The 21,108-nt window shown below is 46.1% G+C and overlaps 1 protein-coding gene across 1 annotated transcript in view; it reads left to right on the forward strand.

Annotated features, from left to right (window-relative positions):
* Positions 1 to 463: 463 nt before the first annotated feature.
* CBLN4 (cerebellin 4 precursor) overlaps positions 464 to 21,108 on the forward strand; it is a 29,444-nt gene continuing 8,799 nt past the window's right edge. The window contains exons 1-2 of the mRNA XM_081196758.1: positions 464 to 1,452; positions 13,138 to 13,254. Coding sequence (XP_081052884.1) covers positions 1,162 to 1,452; positions 13,138 to 13,254 — 408 coding nt within the window. The 5' untranslated portion in view covers positions 464 to 1,161. The remainder of the gene's footprint in view (positions 1,453 to 13,137; positions 13,255 to 21,108) is intronic.

The raw sequence follows: 21,108 nt of genomic DNA on the forward strand, positions 1-21,108 counted from the left end.
TTTTGTACGACACAGGGCATTTTGGGGATGTTTTGCCAAGAAGCTGAAGATTTTTAAGTGTAATGTTCCTCATCTATTTTTAAATGAGATAGACGGTGTGCGTGCTTCTCTTACGCATGTTACGTATTGCAGAGCACCACAGTTTGTGTCTCATTGAGTGCAAGCTATTCTGCAGTCCTGAAAGGGTTAATTTGCCTGCCTGGCTGTTGTAGTCCTATAAAGACCTCCCTGATCATTGGGACAATATTTTAAATGCTTGCCACAAAAATATATATATACCTAAGGCACGTAGCCAACGTTTCATTGGGGGTTAAATCGTCCTGTTCTGCACTCTCCAAAATATTCTATTTGTTTTGTTTGGGGTGGGGGTGGGAGTTCTGTCTGGGACGACAGCCTAGGAGGGCGATCCTGGGGAAAGGCTGGTAGACGCACAAAGCTTAAAATGCAGCGGGGTGTGCGGAGGAGAGGGAGAGGGGAAGAGAGAGGGCTGGGCGTGCTTCTGTGTGCCATGACGCTGGGGAGGGAATTGTGGTAAAGAGCGAGGGAACTCCGCTTTTTGCAAAGCATCCTGGCAAATGAGCTCAGCCGGCAGTGCCTGAGCTAGCGTAGAGGGCAAGCTCCTGCCGTCAGGAGCTGGGCACGTCTGCTCAGATTCCTGCAGGACAAGAAAAGGAGACAGGCTCGCCATGCAACGAATCATGGCTACGTCAAATGTTTTTATTTCTTCCTGATCTCTCTCTCTCTCTCTTTCTCTTTTCCTCTCTTTCATCAATAATTCACCTTAGGGCTTCCCCCCCTCTCTGCTCCTTGTGGATAGTGGAGGGGGGGTTGGACCGGGAAGAACAGGGTTTTTGGGGAGTGCTGATTTTGTCCGGGAGGTTATTTCCAAGAGCTCTTTAAAGGACCAAAAAAAAAAAAAAGGAAGAGGGAAGACTGACTTTTTTTTTTTTTTGCTGGAATTGCTGGAAGAGTGAAAAAGAGGAAGATTTCGCTGCTGGTGCGCCGGGTAGCGGGTGTGCTTTCTTCTCCCCCTTTCCCCCCCAACTGCTGGTAGGGCTGCTACCGCTAGCTTGGTGTGTAAGCGTGGAGAGAGGAGGAACGAGAGGCGTCGCTGGGGCGCTCCGAGCAAGGCTTCGCTGTTCGCCTCTCTTGGTGCTGAACATGGGCGCTTCAAGCAGGGCGCTGTCCGTGGTGCCTACCGTCCTCCTGGCGTTGGCGCTTCCCACTTTCCCCGTCTGGGCGCAAAACGACACGGAGCCCATCGTCCTGGAAGGGAAATGCTTGGTCGTGTGCGATTCCAACCCGGCTACCGATTCTAAGGGATCGTCTTCTTCTCCTCTGGGGATCTCCGTACGGGCTGCTAATTCCAAGGTTGCTTTCTCGGCAGTCAGGAGTACCAACCACGAACCTTCCGAGATGAGCAACAAAACCAGGATAATCTACTTCGATCAGGTAATATAGGAAGTGAATCAATGCAAATTCTTTCTTAAAAGGCAGGACATTCTCATCATTTCCCCCTGCCAGGAGGTTAAGAAAAAGAGCGAGAGAAGAATCGGTCAAAGGATGAGTAGTTTTGATCAAGGGAGGAGCAATTTTTAAAATATATAGAGAGAAGTGTTAGCATTTGGAAAAGGGATTCGATTAGAAGTGGAGTGGCGAGGCAACCGGTCATGAAGCTGAGACGAGATCAGTTCAGGGGAGGAGGTGGGGATCAACAGGTGGGAGTCGATCTGTGAACTCTTTAATGCTCCTTTACAAGCAGTGGGCTGAAACTTACCAAGTGGCATTGGAAACTCTCGGTCAATAGGCTCATTTCCTTCCAACCGACACTTCCTTGCCTTTGCAGTGAAGTTTGATGGCCATTCCACTTTACCAAGCAAGAGTGCATTTGCACATTGTAAGTCTTTGGATTGAATTAATCATAAGGCTGTAACCAGGAAGACGCAGACTGCTTTGCTCTGAGAATACAGCAGTTTGTTTTACTACTTATTGATTTAGATTCCTACCATTCCACTCTCTTATAACTCATGCAGGGTTACATAAGTTTCCAGAGTTCAGTATTCAGAAATGACAGTCACCTACTACCTAAAAGTTTGCATCCTTATGAAAAAAAGGTATGATGTTTAAACAAGGTCTGTGTATCTGAGATTAATGAAGGAAGACCAGACTGCTCAGGAATGCATCCAGTTTTAGATTATTTGCAGTCACTGGTGATGGTAGTCACCAATGCAGAGACCTTATTGTTTCTGCACTCTTGTAGCCCAGTCCTGAGAATATTCACCCAGAAGTAAGCCCCGCTGTGGGCATGTTAAGTGTGCATAGGATTATAGCCTTCCAGCTCAGATGATTTGATACCTGAAGGGAAAGTGTGGGGATTTTTAAGATTCTAAGGAAGGGCATTGTATGCAGTTGAATATGTCCAAATATCCTATCTAACTCTGTGGGATATTCCTGTTTGCTTTCCAGCCACCTTTTCACAGCAGTCCAAACCTTTTATCACTTTATAAAGTGTCAAAATCCGTAAGTGGAATTTAGGCACCCCTCGTAACCCAAGATCTATTTATTCTGGTGCAATCACATTGGCATGTATATAGCAATCAAACAGAGTCAGGTAACAGGAATATGGAGGCAGTCCTTTGAAAGATCCACTGCACCTTTATTGTATCACTGCAGAATGTTGCAATATTGGAAAGACACCCTGTTTCACTTTCCCCTGACCTACCTCTCAGAGACAAACACCAAACATACCCTTTGTCCAGGCATATGATCAATGGTTAGACAAAACAAAGAGTTATTCATCCCCACTCCAAAGTAAGGTCTTGCATTGTCAATGTTAAGTCATTTATAAATAAGAATGAATCCTTTAACAAAAAAGATTTTTTAAAACAACAACAACAACACACTTTATATTTTCAGCTATCTAAGAGATAATGCTACTACCTTTTTTAAAGTCCATTTGTTTTAATGCAAGAGTTTAGCATGTGTGTCAGTTTCTCCCATTAAAATCTATATGATATACAAGAGTGCAGTTTGGGCTGGATCAGATCCATATGTATTTTTAAAAGAAAGAAAGAAATGGTGATGGAAGGCATTGTAATTATGTTGTGTCAGCTCCAGTTTGAAATGTCTCTGCCTTCTTGGGAATTGTTTAATACTCTACCCTCAGCTATTTCCTCTATCACCCCCTTCTGATTATGTATGATAGCAGGTGGAATAGCCTATCTTTGCAAATATTAGCGCAGTGGGTTAATTAAGCCCCAGGAAGTTACTCTTTAGTCTTTCACAGCATATTCTTCAGAGAGAATGATGGATCTTCACTCTCTCCCATGACTACAAAGAGTTCTGGGAATATTGTACCTTGCTCAAGTCACACTGCCATTAACCTTTTCAAGATGCCAGGAGACAGGTGGATATGTAAGAGACATGGAAATGGCCAGGGCATCAGACAGCTGCCTGTATCTTTTGAAAGGGAGTGCAAGGCAAGATGCAGGGCTTTTCTCCCCCTTAGGTACAGGTTATGAGCCTTGAATTTTAAAAGCGTTCGTGCCCACCCATCACTTGTGCAGAACCTAAAAGTGCCATGCAATTAATTTCTCCTCTTCCTACTATGTTCTTTGCTTCCTGCTTTCTTGTGAGAAACTACCCACTCACCTCTCATGCCTTCACACTCATTCCAATCAAGACTGAGCAAGGAGCCAACATATGTTGTGTGATATATGTGAAGACATTGTTTTTCCTCAATTGCCACGACAACTGGAATCCATCCCCACACTAACAGATCTGAAAGCGCATTTATGTTTGGAAGAAATTCCAACCGATTTCAGCTAGCAGTGGCAAAGCTAACTAAAACTGACTTTCCCTTGAACTCATGCAAATGTACTTAGGACTGAGGTGTATTGGGGTGGTGGGAGGGAATGACAGATCACTTTCACCAGTATAGTGTTTGGCTGACAGCCATGCACGTAAAGGGGTACGTGAGCTGTCTCCCAAGAATGACCAAGGTGCAACTCCCGTAAATATTTTCCCTGGACTTCTGCAGAGTCAGAAATGTGATGAAGCTGCCTTTGACTGTTTCATGTCAACAGGCCATCTAGCTCAGTATGGTCTGCCCAGACTGCCAGCAGCTCTCATGGCACAAAGGCCATGGCTCAGTGGCAGAGCATCCTCTTTGCATACAGGTCACGGGTTCAATCTCTAGCATCTCCAGGTAGCTCTGGAAGTGTCCCCTGTCTGAAGCCCTGGAGAGTCACTGCTAGTCAGAACAATACTTCTAAAAATATAAAATTAATTCTTGCATTTCCCAAAAATATTACAAAAGTACAAGTATATAAAATGTGTAACATGAATTTCCCATCTCCTCCTAAATATGCCATGTAGACAGTTCAGAGTAGACAGTGCTGAGATGGACCATTGGTCTGACTCTGTATATGTCAGCTTCCTAATGTTCCTAAGTCCCTTCCCCAAAAGATGCTGTAGATTGGGCCTCAGACCTTAGGTTTAAAACGTACGTTGCTACCATTTCCCCCTCCTCCTCTTCTACCTCTTCCTTTTCATCTTCTCAAGAGTATTATCAATATATTATGATGTCACCAGTGTATAACGAGAACTTCACAGGGTAACATACACATATTGGAACTTCTCCAAGGAGCTTACAATATAAGAAGAGGAATAACTGTAATAATTCACATTGGTTGCAGTCTTCAGGGCCATTCCTACCATTAGGTAAAATGAGGTGGCCACCTCAAGGAGCATGTGCTGGGCATGCAGCAAAAGGGGTGTGATGCAGAAACATACTATACCTCATAGCAAATATTTTATCTCTGGCCCCACCTCAGTTCTTTCAGTTTTGGAATATCTTATCCATAAATTTATGGAAAGAGGAGGCAGGCAGCATAATACAGTGGATTATGTTTACGCCATCTACTGATTTAAATAAAGGAGTGCTCTGATGGTGTTTCCTGCTTGGCAGGGGGTTGGACTCGATGGCCCTTGTGGTCTCTTCCAACTCTGTGGTTCTATGATTCTATGATTCTATGATCATGTTCTTTTATAGCTAATTATATTTGAGTTAGTGGTATTATGCATCTTAACTTGGAGTGGAGGGCACCATTTTCTTCATTGCCTCAGGCTGCAAAATGCCTTGGGTCAGTCCTGATAATCCATACAACAACCCTGTAGGGTAGGTAGATCAGCACAATCACCCCCATATTGCAGGTGGGAGGCTGAGTAGAAAAGTGTGCCCCTGGCCATTGGATGAGCTTTTGGCAGAGGTAAGATTCCAACCAAGGAATGCATGAATCACTGCTCAGTTTCTTACCTTCTCACTATATTGCTATATTACGCTGACAATGTGATCCGATTCATGTGTACTTAGAAGTAGTGCCATTGAGTTCAATGCGGTTTTCTTCCAGACAGGTGGGCATAAGATTGCTGCCTCAGTTGACGAGTGGGGGGGGGAGCAGCAGGGAGGGAAGAGAAGTATGGCTAACAAGTGATGAAAGTGAGCAAATACAACTAGAGAGCCAGTATAGTGTAGTGGTTAGAGAGTCAGACTAGGACCTGTGAGACCAGGGTTCAAGTCTCCACACAGACATTGGGCCAGCCACTGTCTCCCAGACTATTCACCTCACAGGGTTGTTGTTGAGGATTAAATGCGGAAAGGGAAAACCACTATTATGCTGGAAACCACCCAGAGTGGCTGGGGCAACCCAGTCAGATGGGTGGGGTATAAGACAATAATAATAATAATAATAATAATAATAATAATAATAATAATAATAATAATAATAATAATAATTAATAATAAAAATTGCTGCTGCTACTACTACATTGTACTCCATGGAGAAAAAGATGGGGTATAAATGCAATCAAATGAATAAGGAAGGTAAAAGAAAGTACTTCTCTAGCCAGCTCATAGTTTGCTCCCACGAGAAGCAGTGGTGGCCATCAACTTGAGTGGCTTTAAAAGAGGATTAGACTCTTATAGCCCACCAATGGCTACTGAGCCTAATGCCCATGTTCTGCCTCTACATTTAGAGGCAGCAATGCGCCTGAATACCAGTAGCTAGAAACTGCAGTTGGGCAGAATGTTGTTGTGGCTCTGGTTGGCCACTGTGAGAATAGGCTGCTGGACTTGATGAGTCCTTGGCCTGATCCAGGAGGCTCTTATTAGGTTCTTATATGTACCTAGCCATCGTTTGAGCAGAGGCTGAGCAGTAAGGAGTTAAGACAGGGCTGAGGGACTGGGGGCTCTCCAGACAGGGCCTACAGCTCCCATCATCCCCATCCTTTAGCCCTGCTCACTTGGAATGATGGGATTCAGAGTCTGGAGAACTGCACACATGAGCGCCATCCCTGAGTTAAGCTCTAGTCTTCATGGGAAGGTGGATTTTAAGGAGGGTCTTGAAGAAAAAGGTGACATTACTTTGAAATTCAATGAAATCATTCCAAGCAGTTTTACCACTGAATCATGGTCACTTCCTCTGTGGATAATAAGTAGCCTGCCTCCCAAGTATGTTTGATCTAATTAAAAAAACAAGAATTGAGTCAATTTTCATCACTTCTTTAATTTTAAATTGAGACCAACATTACATCAAGAAAGATTCCTAGTAGGTGGTGGGAGATACCCTAGAGCAAAATCCAGGGTTGTTGTTGCTGTTGTTGCTATTTTCAGAAAATATGCTTTTATTAGAGATCAATGAAGGAGGCAGATAGAGATGGGCCTATCCTAAGTTCAGGAATTAAGTACTCAAGGGGTGGGCATGTCAGGTTCCATGTCAGTATAATTTCATTGGAGCGGGGAATGGGGAACCTGTGGCCCTCTAGATATGGTTGGACTGCCTGCTCCTCCTCAGTTCCAGCCAGCATGGCCATTGATGAGAACTGTTTAGCAACATCAGGAGGACCACATGTTCCCCACCCCTGTTACAAGTACAATAATGTACACTATTACTGAAACATTTTGGGATCTGATGCAAACAGGTCTCCTGAGACCACTCAGGTTGATAAGCTTGTGTTGATTTTACAGCACATGTTTATTATAATGCTCCCAGATCCACTTTGAACTCAGTTGTCCTCAACTGCAGATCTGCAGACAGTCTTAACAGATTTTGGATTCACAGCTGTCCATGGAGGCACAGGTTAATTCTGTGTCCAGGGCAGCTGTCTACCAGCTCCATCTGGTATGCAGGCTGAGACCTTATCTGCCCACAGACTGTCTTGCCAGAGTGGTTCATGTGCTAGTTATCTCCCGCTTGGACTACTGCAATACTCTCTATGTAGGGCTACCTTTGAAGGTGACTCAGAAACTGCAATTAATCCAGAATGAGGCAGACTGGTGACTGGGAGTGGCTGCCGAGACCGTATAACACCTGTCCTGAAAGATCTTCATTGGCTCCCAGTACGTTTCTGAGCACAATTCAAAGTGTTGGTGCTGACCTTAAAGCCCTAAAGGGCCTCGGTCCTGTATATCTGAAGGAACTTCTCCACCCCCATCATCCAGCCCGGACACTGAGGTCCAGCACCAAGAACCTTCTGGTGGTTCCCTCGCTGCAAGAAGTGAGGTTACAGGGAACCAGGCAGAGGGCCTTCTTGCAGTGGCATAGCGTGGGTTGTCAGCACCCGGGGCAAGGCAAGTAATTTGTGCCCCCTAACCCGTGGATTTGTGCCCCCTAACCCGTGGATTTGTGCCCCCTAACCCTAACCCCCAGATGTTGTGCCTGGTGCGGCCGGGCCCCCCTGCACCCCCCACGCTACGCCACTGCCTTCTTGGTAGTGGCACCTGCCCTGTGGAACGCCCTCCCAGCAGATGTCAAGGCAATAAGCAACCATTTTACTTTTAAAAGTCAACTGAAGGCGGCCCTGTTTAGGGAAGTTTTTAATGTTTGATGCTGTATTGTTTTTAATATTTGGTTGGAAGCCGCCCAGAGTGGCTGAGGAAACCCAGCCAGATGGGCGGGGTATAAATAATATATGATGATGATGATGACAAAACAGGATGACTTTTCTGCATGGAACAGTTTCTTTTTGAACGGCCACTGTTGTCTGGGGGGAATGTTGTCTTGGGGAAACAACCCCATCATGTGCTGGGTGCCAAATATTAATAGTTTTTATTTTATTTTTAAATCTGAAAGAATATCTGAATGCAGGGATGAGTTTTGGAAGCGCCGGAGCATTTCACCCTGTCCAACAGGCTAGGTGTGCTAGAATTATAGGGGGCTAGAGGCGCTTAATGGCCTTATCATCTGAGCTGCCACCCCCAGGGTCTGGGGACCATAATATGGTTAAAACTGAGACAAGATAAGAGTGAAGCTTGTGGGTTTCATTAACATGCCCACCTCTTCTCTCGTAATTTGAGCACTAATATTATGAAAGAATTTGCCCTCAGATCCTTTTCCTGGAGCCAGACTGAAGACCCTAGGGCCAGTCAGTGATTTCTCCAGTTTAGTTCCACAATCCTGAACACATTGACCCATGATTCAGCAAAGTAACTTTCCTAAGAAGGATGCTTTGATCGATGCCTACAGAAAGGAAAAGGACCCTGAGTGTTTATAGATCTTTGCCTGTCACCTCCATAGTCAGCCGTGGAAGCCTTGCATATACACTGGGGAGGTTTTGTACTGCAATTCAGATCAAGATTTCTCCCCCCCTCCCTCCCTTTTCTTAATTGCAAACCAAGAAGCGCTAAAATCAACTATGGTATGTGCATAATAATAAAACACAACAAAATCCACAATAAAAATGAAACAGAATGCTGCAAAGCAACCAACAAAGCACCTCCCACAACCTCTTCCAAGCCCAGCTTATGCCTAAGAAAACAAATAGTTTTCTTTAGTGGTGGTTGAAATGTTTTGAGAGGGAGGGGGCATCCTAACCTCCATAGGAAGAACACCTTAAATGGTCCAGTTGTGCTCCTTTGTAGTTTAAAGCTGGGTAAAACGAGGGCTTCATTTGATGATATAAGGGCAGGGGGAGATATGTACTAGAACAAGTGATCTCAAAGTTATGCAAGGATTTAAAGGTTAGAATCTTGAACAATATATTTGTTCACACATGCCCCATTTTGATCAATAGGTTTGCTTTTCCAGTTATAAACTGCAGCCCAAAGCCACTTATTGGGAAGTACACTTCCTTGAGATCAATGAGGCTAATTTTTAAAGGCTGTGTTTAGGACTGAGAAATAAATTCCATTAAAATCAATAGGGCTCACACATGCCTGACTTTCTGTGGATTGGACCCATTTGTAACACAACCCAGCCATTCCCAAAGCTACCTAAAGAAAGGCCAGGATTTATGTCTGCAAGAGACATAAGGGGATCTTATCTTTCTGTAGTTGACTATACCTGCAGTCTCCTTAATGATCATTGTTCCCTATGCTCCAAAACCTGTTGCTTGCTCTGATATACCTGTGAAGTTCCTGCAGAAATGGGCTTTCCCATTCAGTTCCATGCAATATTATTATTATTATTATTATTATTATTATTATTATTATTATTATTATCCCTTTGGAAGCACAACTGCCCTTTCCATTCAAGCTCTTCTAAGTTGAAGCACTTCAAATAAATCCCTGAATCCCTTTGTTTATGGGAAGCCAGCTAATTGGGGCTATTCTATGAAAATAAGTGCTCCCATGGCTCAAGTGTACTATTACACAGAGTGTGGCTTGGACTTATGCATGCAGCTCACACCAGGCATATATATGATGTCACAAGTGCATCATTTGATATATGCGAACACTCTGTGTTGCAATACAGGAAAGGAATGCATGTGCAGATTTCAATAAGGGCATGGAAAGACTGTGTGAAGCAGACAGATGTGTGTAATGCCTGGTAGACATGTGATGGATGGCACATTATGAACATACATAGCAGTGTGTGCACATGCACACCCATACCCCCTGCACATCTAGTACTTCTACCACACTGGAGATCATCCAAATTGGCTCTGTACTCCACTGGACATTGGAAGGTTTTCCTTCCCAATAATCACACTGCTTTAACAATCTGGAAAGGTGTTGGGGGTGGGGTTGGGGGTGGTATTGTGGTGAGGGGCATGCAAGGGCTATTGTGGGGATGTTCCTGCAAACCAACCAACCAATGTGGGATTGAGATAGTAGGGAGGCATAAAAGCCCAGATCCTAACCCTATCCACCTCTTTGGATCCTTATTGGCTCCCACTCATCTCTCCATATATATATAATAATATAATAATAACAATTATCTATACCCTGCCCATCTGGCTGGGTTTCCCAGCCACTCTGGGCGGCTCACAACAGAATATTAAAAACACAATAAAACATCAAACATTAAAAACTTCCCTAAACAGGGCTACCTTCAGATGTTTTCTAAAATCAGGTAGTTGTTTATTTCCTTGACATCTGGTGCGAGGGTGTTCCACAGGGTGGGCGCTACTACCGAGAAGGCCTTCTGTCTGGTTCCCTGTAACCTCACTCCTCGCAGGGAGGGAACCACCAGAAGGCCCTTGGAGCTGGACCTCAGTGTCCAGGCTGAACGATGGGGGTGGAGATGCTTCTTCAGGTATACTGGGCCGAGACCGTTTAGGGCTTTAAAGGTCAGCACCATCACTTTGAATTGTGCTCGGAAACGTACTAGGAGCCAATGTAGGTCTTTCAGGACTGGTGGTATGTGGTCTTGGTGGCCACTCCCAGTCACCAGTCTAGCTGCCACATTCTGGATTAGTTGTAGTTACTAGGTCACCTTCAAAGGTAGCTCCAGGGTAGTCAATGGATCAGATTGCCATAAGGGAAACAGTTTCCCCCACACCTATTCAGCGCTGATTTTTTGGGTGGTGGTGCTACTGGCAACTAGTGTGTGGTGACATATACCAAATAGAACAGGTTGGGCACAACAGCAGAGAATGTGGGCAGCATCTTTTGAGCATAACGTTACGGCTATTAGATGTGCCTAATTTTTTGTAGCAGCACTGTTACTTACCTGTGAGACTTGTACTCAAAAATATATATATCCATAAATAGACATAAAAGAAAGAAAGAAAGCAAAAGCCTGATGGTGAAAGGAGATTCCTTGACGTGCCCCCAGGGCTTTCTGACCTATATACACCCAGAGTTGTGGATATAGCAGTCACTTTGCTGCTTTGCCATGTCCTGCCATGGCCTACTAGCTGGGGCTTGGATTGTCTTGTTAGATCATTCTTTTACAAGTTTGCCATAGTTTTGAAAATCTCCCATGCTGTATTTAAAGTTATGTCCCTAGTGAACCCGATGTGCAAGGAGCTCACTTCTTTACTCTGGGTATGGACCATCGACATCTAGCATCAGGACATAATTGGTTTGAGGAGTATGCCCTAACTTGTAAATATTTGCATGCGCAGATCGTCCTGCAGTGTCAGAAGCATTGTGCTGCATCACTGTAATGCTGGTGTAACATCATGCCTTTGTGCTGCTGATGCAGCTGTCGGCATTCTGTGTGCTCTGCTTGTGCCTACCTGGCTACTGTGGTGGGGCTTACATCACAAGAATTGTGCTGCAAAACAGATTTTAAAAATATGAGCCTCTCCCCTCACTATGATCATAGAATCATAGAATCATAGAATCATAGAGTTGGAAGAAACCACAAGGGCCATCGAGTCCAACCCCCTGCCAAGCAGGAAACACCATCAGAGCACTCCTGACATATGGTTGTCAAGCCTCTGCTTAAAGACCTCCAAAGTAGGAGACTCCACCACACTCCTTGGCAGCAAATTCCACTGTCGAACAGCTCTTACTGTCAGGAAGTTCTTCCTAATGTTTAGGTGGAATCTTCTTTCTTGTAGTTTGGATCCATTGCTCCGTGTCCGCTTCTCTGGAGCAGCAGAAAACAACCTTTCTCCCTCCTCTATGTGACATCCTTTTATATATTTGAACATGGCTATCATATCACCCCTTAACCTCCTCTTCTCCAGGCTAAACATGCCCAGCTCCCTTAGCCGTTCCTCATAAGGCATCGTTTCCAGGCCTTTGACCATTTTGGTTGCCCTCCTCTGGACACGTTCCAGAGGTGGAACGTGTCCAGCTGAGGTGGCTTAAAACTCTGCAGTACTTAAAACTCAGCAAGAGCTTTAGTGGAACTAAGGAGCTGTTCAGTTTTCAGGATACAGCCTGTGCATTATGGACCTTATCCTGGCAAACTCAAAAGCAGGCCCATTTGACCTGAACTAACAGGCCTTCCAAGGGATGCGGGTGGCGCTGTGGGTTAAACCACAGAGCCTAGGACTTGCCGATCAGAAGGTCAGCGTTTCGATTCCCCTCGACAGGGTGAGCTCCTGTTGCTCGGTCCCAGCTCCTGCCAACCTAGCAGTTCGAAAGCACATCAAAATGCAAGTAGATAAATAGGTACCACTCCGGCGGGAAGGTAAACGCCGTTTCCGTGTGCTGCTCTGGTTCGCCATAAGCAGCTTAGTCATGCTGGCCTTATGACCCAGAAGCTGTACGCCTGCTCCCTTGGCCAATAAAGCGAGATGAGCACCGCAACTCCAGAGTCAGCCACGACTGGACCTAATGGTCAGGGGTTCTTTACCTAACAGGCCTTCTAGGAGTCCCTGTTTTCTAGGGATGCCCCTGATTTAGAGATGCCATCCCGCTTTCAGATTTGATCCCAGAATGTCCCACCTTTCCTTAGGATGTCCCTATTTTCATTGGAGAAATGCAGGGCATGGAGTTATCTGACCCCCTGAGATGTCTGAAGGCAATCCTGTATAGGGAATTTTTTAAAAATGTTTAATATTTTTATATATGTTGGAAGCTGCCCAGAGTGGCTGAGGCAACCCAGTAAGATGTGTGGGGTATCTATAGTAAAATTATCATTATGGAATGGCATGTCCCTATTTTCCTCGGAGAAATGTTGGAGGGTATGAACTAAGCATGCACAGAATTGTAACCTTAAAGAAAGGATGTCTAGGCCAGTTTAATCTTGCTGGGGAAAATATTTCTTATGTCTGGAAATCTTAATTTTATGTACAATAAATTAGTATAAATAAATATTGGGGTTAAAAATTAACACCTTGGCTTTAGATGTGTAGGCATGGTGAGAAATTTTGTGTCTGTTGCAAATTAATTATATTTCCCCCCAAGAACACAGAATGCTTCCATTAATTCTTATTTCCTCTCTCTTTAATTTGTAGATCCTAGTAAATGTGGGGAATTTCTTTACGCTGGAGTCTGTCTTTGTAGCACCAAGAAAAGGAATTTACAGTTTTAATTTTCATGTAATTAAAGTCTACCAGAGCCAAACAATCCAGGTATGTTGATTCAAAAAATCTGTTGGAACACATTTGTTAGCATTTCATTCCTTCCTTCTCCCCTTCCCCATTTCCCTAAAAAATAGATATAGATAAATGGATAATAGCGAAAATCCATTTTCTATTGTAAATAGAAATAGTTTAAATGCACCCATGTTGATGAGTTAGGAAACAGCAAATAGCTCAACTTGGCCAATAACAAATGGATTTCAGTGACATTTTAAGATAACAATGTTGCTCACCAGTTCAAGATATGGCCTTGAGAGTTCAAAATAAAGAGAGTGCTTGCATTCTAATTATGTGCTACAACTTTTCTGTGAATCTCACATTGGGGACTGTTGGAAGTAATTTCATGATAATAAATGCTATGAGCACAATGAAAGGAAGCATGCATTTGATGTAACAGCATAAGAACAGCTTTCTGGATCAGGCCAGACACATTTAGTCCCTTGTCCAATTCAATGGCCATTCAGATGCGTCTGAGAAGCCCATGAGCAAGATCTGAGTGCAACAGTGAAATCAGTAGGACTGAAAAATGACTGCGTTTGACCCAGCCCTGCCCCTTTGTGAACAGAAGGGCTCTTTCCATTCACAGAAGGAACTGGAATATGGTTGAGTCTACATAATGGAAGAAGGATGTGGGGAAACAATTCCCCTTTGGCCATAAAGCTTGGAGTGCTGTTCCAAAGGACCCCTTTCTGAGGAACACACAGTATCACGGGTGGCGCTGTGTCTAAACCACTGAGCCTCTTGGGCTTCTGCCAACCTAGTGGTTCGAAAGCATACCAGTGCAAATAGATAATAATAATAATAATAATAATAATAATAATAATAATAATAATAATAATATTTATTTATATCCCGCCCTCCCCAGCCGAAGCCGGGCTCAGGGCGGCTAACAACAATCAAATAATCAATCAAATAGACACACAATCTAAAAATATTTCATTATAAAAATTAATTAAATCAAATTGATGGCAACCAATTAAGCAAAATTCTGTGCAGGTTGCCAGAGGAGGGAGTCAGGCTGCGCCCTGACCAAAGGCCTGGCGGAACAACTCTGTCTTGCAGGCCCTGCGGAAAGATGTCAGGTCCCGCAGGGCCCTAGTCTCTTGTGACAGAGCATTCCACCAGATTGGAGCCGCAGCCGAGAAGGCCCTGGCTCTAGTTGAGGCCAGCCTAACCTCTCTGAGGCCTGGGACCTTGAGGATGTTATTATTTGCAGACCGTAGGTTTCTCTGTGGGGCATACCAGGAGAGGCGGTCCCGTAGGTACGAGGGTCCTAGGCCGTATAGGGCTTTAAAGGTTAAAACCAGCACCTTAAACCTGATCCTGTACTCCACCGGGAGCCAGTGCAGCTGGTATAGTACCGGATGAATGTGATCTCGCAGCGAAGACCCCATAAGGAGTCTCGCCGCGGCATTCTGCACCCGCTGGAGTTTCTGGGTCAGTCTCAAGGGCAGCCCCACGTAGAGCGAGTTACAATAATCCAGTCTGGAGGTGACCGTCGCATGGATCACAGTGGCTAGGTCAGGGCGAGAGAGATAAGGGGCCAACTGCTTAGCTTGGCGGAGATGAAAAAATGCCGCCTTTGTTATAGCTGTAATCTGCGCCTCCATAGAGAGGGAGGTATCGAAGATTACACCCAAACTCTTAACGGACGGTGCTGGCACTAATTGCACCCCCGCAAGAGATGGGAGTTGCCCCCTCGATCCCATATCGTCCCGCCCCAGCCAGAGGACCTCTGTCTTCGAAGGATTTAACTTCAACCGGCTCCCACGTAACCATCCAGCCACAGCTTCCAGACATCTGGTCAGTGTGTCTGGGGCCGAGTCAGGATGGCCATCCATCAACAGATAGAGTTGGGTGTCATCAGCATACTGATGGCAACCCAGCCCAAAACTCCGGACAAGCTGGGCGAGGGGGCGCATAAAGATGTTAAAAAGCATCGGGGAGAGAATCGCACCCTGAGGCACTCCACACACCAAGGAGTGGCGCGATGACAATTCCCCCCCAAGCGCCACCCTCTGTCCCCGACCAGAGAGAAACGAGCGCAGCCATTGAAGGACTGTGCCCTGAATCCCCACGTCGGCAAGGCGGTGGTCCAGGAGTTCGTGATCGACCATGTCAAAGGCTGCTGACAGATCTAGAAGAATCAGCAGTCCCGACCCGCCTCGATCCAGCTGCCTGCAGAGATCATCTGTTAGGGCGACCAGAGCCGTCTCGGTCCCATGCCCAGCGCGGAAGCCGGACTGGAATGGATCCAGAGCCGATGTTTCATCCAGAAACCTACCAAGCTGTTCAGCAACCGCTCTCTCAATCACCTTACCCAGGAATGGAAGATTCGAAACCGGGCGGTAATTGGATAGATCTGAGGGATCTAATGATGTTTTCTTTAAGAGCGGACGCACCACCGCCTCCTTCAGTTCCCCTGGGAATATCCCGGTGCCAAGGGACAAATTGATGATATTCCCCAGGGGGCCCCGCACCTCGTCTGGACACGCTCTAATCAGCCATGACGGGCACGGGTCAAGAGGACAGGTGGTGGGCTTTCCAGCTTGGAGGAATCTGTCCACATCGGCTGGAGATATCCGGTCAAAGTGGTCCAATACTGGACCCGAGGACAGTCGAGGGGCCTCCAGTTCCTTTATTGTATCCAAATTGGCAGGGAGGTCATGGCGGAGCAACAGGACCTTCTCCGCAAAAAAGCTCGCAAATGCCTCACAGCTGTGTGTCAGATTGTTATTTAGATTTGGCTGTCCTTCAAGGGACATTAAAGACCGAATTATACTAAATAATTGCACCGGGCGAGAGCTAGCGGATGCAATGGAGGCCGAGAAGTAAGACTTCTTAGCGGCCTTCACTGCCATCTCATAGGTTTTCATAAAAACCCTATAAGATGTTCTTGAGGCTCCGTCACGGGCACCCCGCCATACTCGCTCTAGCCGTCTGAGGTCCCGCTTCATTTTCCGAAGCTCCTTGGTAAACCAGGGAGCCCGGTTTCTGCGGGGTCGCAGAGAGCGCTTAGGTGCGATTTCATCGATGGCTGCCAGGAGCTGGGTATTCTAGCCCTCAACAAGCTCAGTCAATGAGTCGCCAGGGGGAGCAAGGTCCCGCAAGGCTTGACGGAATCTATCAGGGTCCATCAGCCTCTGCGGGCGAGCCCAAATCGGCTCGCCACCTAAGCAGGGTGGGGGTGGAAAGTCAATCCTGGCTTTCAGAGCGTAGTGATCAGACCATGGCACCTTCATCGAAGGAAACATGATCACATCTATACCGGCGCCAAAGATCAAATCCAGCGTGTGGCCTGCTTGATGTGTGGGGCCCGAAACAAACTGGGAGAGCCCTAGTGTCGCCATGGAAGACACCAGGTCCAGAGCCTGTGAGGAGGGAGTGGCATCAGCGTGGAAGTTGAAGTCTCCCAATACCAATAGGTTAGGGAACTCCAAGGCCCAGCCGGCCACCGCCTCCAGCAGGCCTGACAGGGTGGCTGCTGGTGCGCTAGGTGGCCGGTACACCAGCCAGACAGCCAAGCTCTCCTCGGAGCCCCACACTAGGCCAACACATTCAATGCCGGGGATCGATGGCGATGGTAGAGCCCTGAAGGAACAATCTTCCCGGATTAATACTGCCACCCCTCCCCCCCGGCCCACAGTCCGTGACTGGTGGAGGACGGAGAAACCCGGGGGCGCCATCTCTCGTAAGTTAACAGTTACCCCTTCGCGCACCCAGGTCTCCGTCACACAAACCAGGTCGACCCCCTGCGAGGTAAAGAAATCTCGTAGGGTAGCGGTTTTGTTGCCTATAGACCTGGTATTGCACAACACCAGTGAAGGAGGTGAGTAATCCTTGCTCACCCTACCCTCGTCTCTCGGGATGGGGCGCAGATTGGAAGGGGTATTAGCATATCCGTATCTCGATCCCCTTCGCCTATAACATCATAAATAGGTACTGCTGCGGCAGGAAGGTAAACAGCATTTCTGTGCGCTCTGGCTTCTGTCATGGGGTTCTGTTACGCCAGAAGCAGCTTAGTCATGCTGGCCACATGACCAAGAAAGCTGTCTGTGGACAAACACCGGCTCCCTCAGCCTGAAAGCGAGATGTGTGCTGCAACACCATAGTCGTCTTTTCTTAACAGTCCAGGGGGTCATTTACATTTTACCTGCAGAGGGAGAATGGGATTCATGAAAGCCACTTCCCTTTCCCCTCTTACTTGTGTGAGCAGAACTGTGCTGCTCTGCCTATATATGTCTTTGCAGAAGGGCTCGCCAGCAGTAAATCAGGTCAGGCTGGCGATCACACTTTCCCCCTCAGGGTGCAGAGATTATGCAGGAATGTAGAGAGGGATGTATGGACTTGATGAAGAAGAAGAGTTTGGATTTGATATCCCGCTTTATCACTACCCCAAGGAGTCTCAAAGCAGCTAACAACCTCTTTTCCCTTCCTCCCCCACAACAAACACTCTGTGAGGTGAGTGAGGCTGAGAGACTTCAGAGAAGTGTGACTAGCCCAAGGTCACCCAGCAGCTGCATGTGGAGGAGCGGGGAAGCGAACCCGGTTCACCAGATTACGAGTCCACCACTCTTAACCACTGCACCACACTGGCTCTGATGAGGCATTAGGAGGAGGAAACCTGGGAGAATGAAGAGAGTGAGAAAGAGATGGATTGTGGAAATGCATTCCACCCCATTTTCAGAGAGAGCAGTTTGGGGGAAGAGAGATATTTTATTATTATTTTGCATTTATAGCCCACCTTTTCCTCCAAGGAGCTCAGGGTGCAATCCTCCTCTTTGTTTAATCCTCACAACAACCTGTGTGGTAGGGCTAGGCTAGGAGGCAGTGACTGACCCAGTGTCACCCACTGAGATTTATGTCCAAGTGGGGATTTGAACCCTGGTCCCCTGAGGTCCTACCAGGAGGCAGGTGGTGCTGTGGTCTAAACCACAGAGCCTGGGGTTTGCCGATTGGAAGGTCAGCGGTTTGAATCCCCGCAATGGGGTGAGCTCCTGTTGCTTGGTCCCAGCTCCTGCCAACCTAGCAGTTCAAAAGCATGTCAAAGTGCAAGTAGAGAAATAGATACCACTCCGGCAGGAAGGTAAACGGCGTATCTGTGCGCTGCTCTGGTTTCGTCAGAAGCAGCTTAGTCATGCTGTCCATATGACCCAGAAAAACTGTCTGCAGACAAATGCTGACTTCCTCGGCCAGTAAAGTAAGATGAGTGCCGCAACCCCAGAGTTGTTCGTGACTGGATTTAACTGTCAGTGGTCCTTTACCTTTACCCCCGAGGTCCTAGTCTAACATCCTAACAAGTGCCTTCTAAAGCAGCATCCAAAGAAAGGTGAGAGGAGAAGAGCATTTTGGAATGGGGATCCCTCACATTTTGAGCAAGTGAGAATACAACCAGAAACAGATATTGAAGTCAAGGCCTGAGAGGAAGAATCCTAGCGGCAAGCCTATGGTAGGAGATTGGTGGAACATCAGGAAAGTAGGGGAAGGAAGGTCTCCTCACTTTAGCTGTCTGATGTTGGGGTGATGCTGGCCTCAGTCACCTAGCCAGCCTTAGAAACCAGTCCCACCTTCTCTTGGTTTCCTGTGGGAAACCCCTTTCCACTAGGGCCTGGTATCATGTGGGAATAATCAATCATTCCAAGGGACTCTGTAGGGGTTTTTATTTTGGCTACAACCACATTAACTAATTTGTATTTGCTGATTTAGAAAGATGTATAGGCCACCTGATCCCAAACTCTCAAAGCAATGTTCATAATACAATGATGGATTAACCCCCCCATCTAAAATCCACAAAGCTGTTTAAAACCCCCCAGCATATGCTAGATAGTTTTCAGTAAAACACAGAAAGAATCCGTTAAACCTTTAAAATGAACATGGATTACTTAATGACACGTCTGAATAGGATATAAAATAAAGTTTCCAGCAATGTGCCTCGAATGTACCTTTTTTTTTACCTACTCCAAACTGGCAAATATTAAGAAGCTGGATTATTAGTCTGACTGATCGATGCATGTGCCATGGGTTGCTTGGGCTGTATCCAGTTGGCTTGGGGGCATTTCCACTTTGGCGAGCCAGTTGGGATGGCTTTGTGAATTAAGTATTTGTTGGGTTATGCTAGCATGGGGTGTAGGCACAGATTCAGATATGGTCAGCTGCACCATCAGGACTCACCAGCTCCCTGCTGAGATACTGTCAGTCGTTTTGCACTCTGCACACGCTCAGAAACACTGGGCCCATAACCTGTTTGTGTTTGAAAAAGAAAAGGTTTTGACCTCCTTTTTACTCCTTTGCCTAGTCTTCAGATCTTAGTTGGCACAAAAGAGACTTTGAGAAGAGTGTTCTTGCAGAGTATTGCTACTTTTATTCTTTAAAAGTCTTCTTCTCCAACCACAACCGACAGCCTTTTTTACACACACCAAACACAACCAGCTTTTTACCATCCAACCAACCCACACCCAACACTAACACCGACCACTCTATATATACAGGTACAATTTGGTGAAAGATTGCATGAGTCATTATAGGCCGTTGACTCATGCTGACTTAGTTCTTTTAGCATTAAAGAAACAGCAGCCAATTTTTAGCCGTGGCAGCAACACCCTGAGACCCCTGGAGGGTGAAGGGGCCGGTTTATCACTCACCTCATTGTACCCTTGGGTTGTGGAGCATTGTCAGCACCAAAGGTTGACTAGTGTGAGTGGTGGTGAACATGCCCCCTCTGCTCATGTTCTAGTCTTTCATAATAATAGCCTTAAATGGGGGACCCTTCCAAAGAAAAACAGACCAGCAAGAACTGAGCATGCTCAGTGGCCATGGAATTTTGATTCATGTTTGTTGTTTTTTGTTGTGGAGGGGGACAGAAAATACGGGGAGTGGAATGGAGTGGAGTGGCTGGAATCCTTATCAGCAGCAGTCCATGCTGCAACGTTTTGTTGCCTATGCCACTTGTACTTCTGAATATGAGACACTGATAACAGGCACTGCTTGCACAGAATGTCTGCATGCATCTGGCGGACCACACTGATGAAAAGAGGATATTAGGCTAGATGAGCCTTTGGACTCACCCAGCAGTTCATCTTATTGTCTTCCCATGCCTACCATTTATAGTAGTATAGCTGCTGGGTCTCTCTCTCTCTCTCTCTCTCTCTCTCTCTCTCTCTCTCTCTCTCTCTCTCTCCCCCCCCCCCCACTATCCTCCTCCCATGTAGAACCTCCAGAACAGTATGTAGGGGGAGGAGAGTGGTCCTACTCTCAAGTAAGCTGAAATGCTTCCCCTGATGGAACGATTGCCTTAGTGTGACATTGAATTCCTCACATTTTACTTTTTAAAAAGCAGATTTTTCCTCTCTGCAAAAATAAAAAAAAATCCAGAATGTATCCTGCTTTCTGAGTGGAGGGGGTTGGGGCTGATGGGCATGGCTTGTGAGACATCTGCTTTGTGCCACTACCCTCTGGCCTTCCCATTTGCAAGCTCAGTTCAGAGGAGATTGAAACATCTCAGCAGATTGAGATGCTGCTGCTGCTGAGTCAAGGCACTGCCCATGAACAGCCATCATTGGCTGCAGACAAAATGTCATCATGGCAACCAGGTTTGGTGTAGCACAAACCTGAGCATATATGACTCAGCTAGACTGGTAAATAAAAAAGCGATTTATATGCGTTGTATGTGCGATATAATATTGCGCCACCAGATGGCGACATGGAGTCCCATTTTTCGCTACCTGTTTTCCCTGTTTAAATTTGCAACAATTTAAACTGAAATGCTTCTTCTATGTGTCTAGATCCAGCCTATATAGTTTCCATTTGAATCGCCTATACTCCCTCAAGATTGGAATTCCAGAATTC

This window comes from Podarcis bocagei (genome assembly GCF_964188305.1).
Source record: "Podarcis bocagei genome assembly, chromosome: 5".
Taxonomy (NCBI): Eukaryota; Metazoa; Chordata; class Lepidosauria; order Squamata; family Lacertidae; genus Podarcis; species Podarcis bocagei.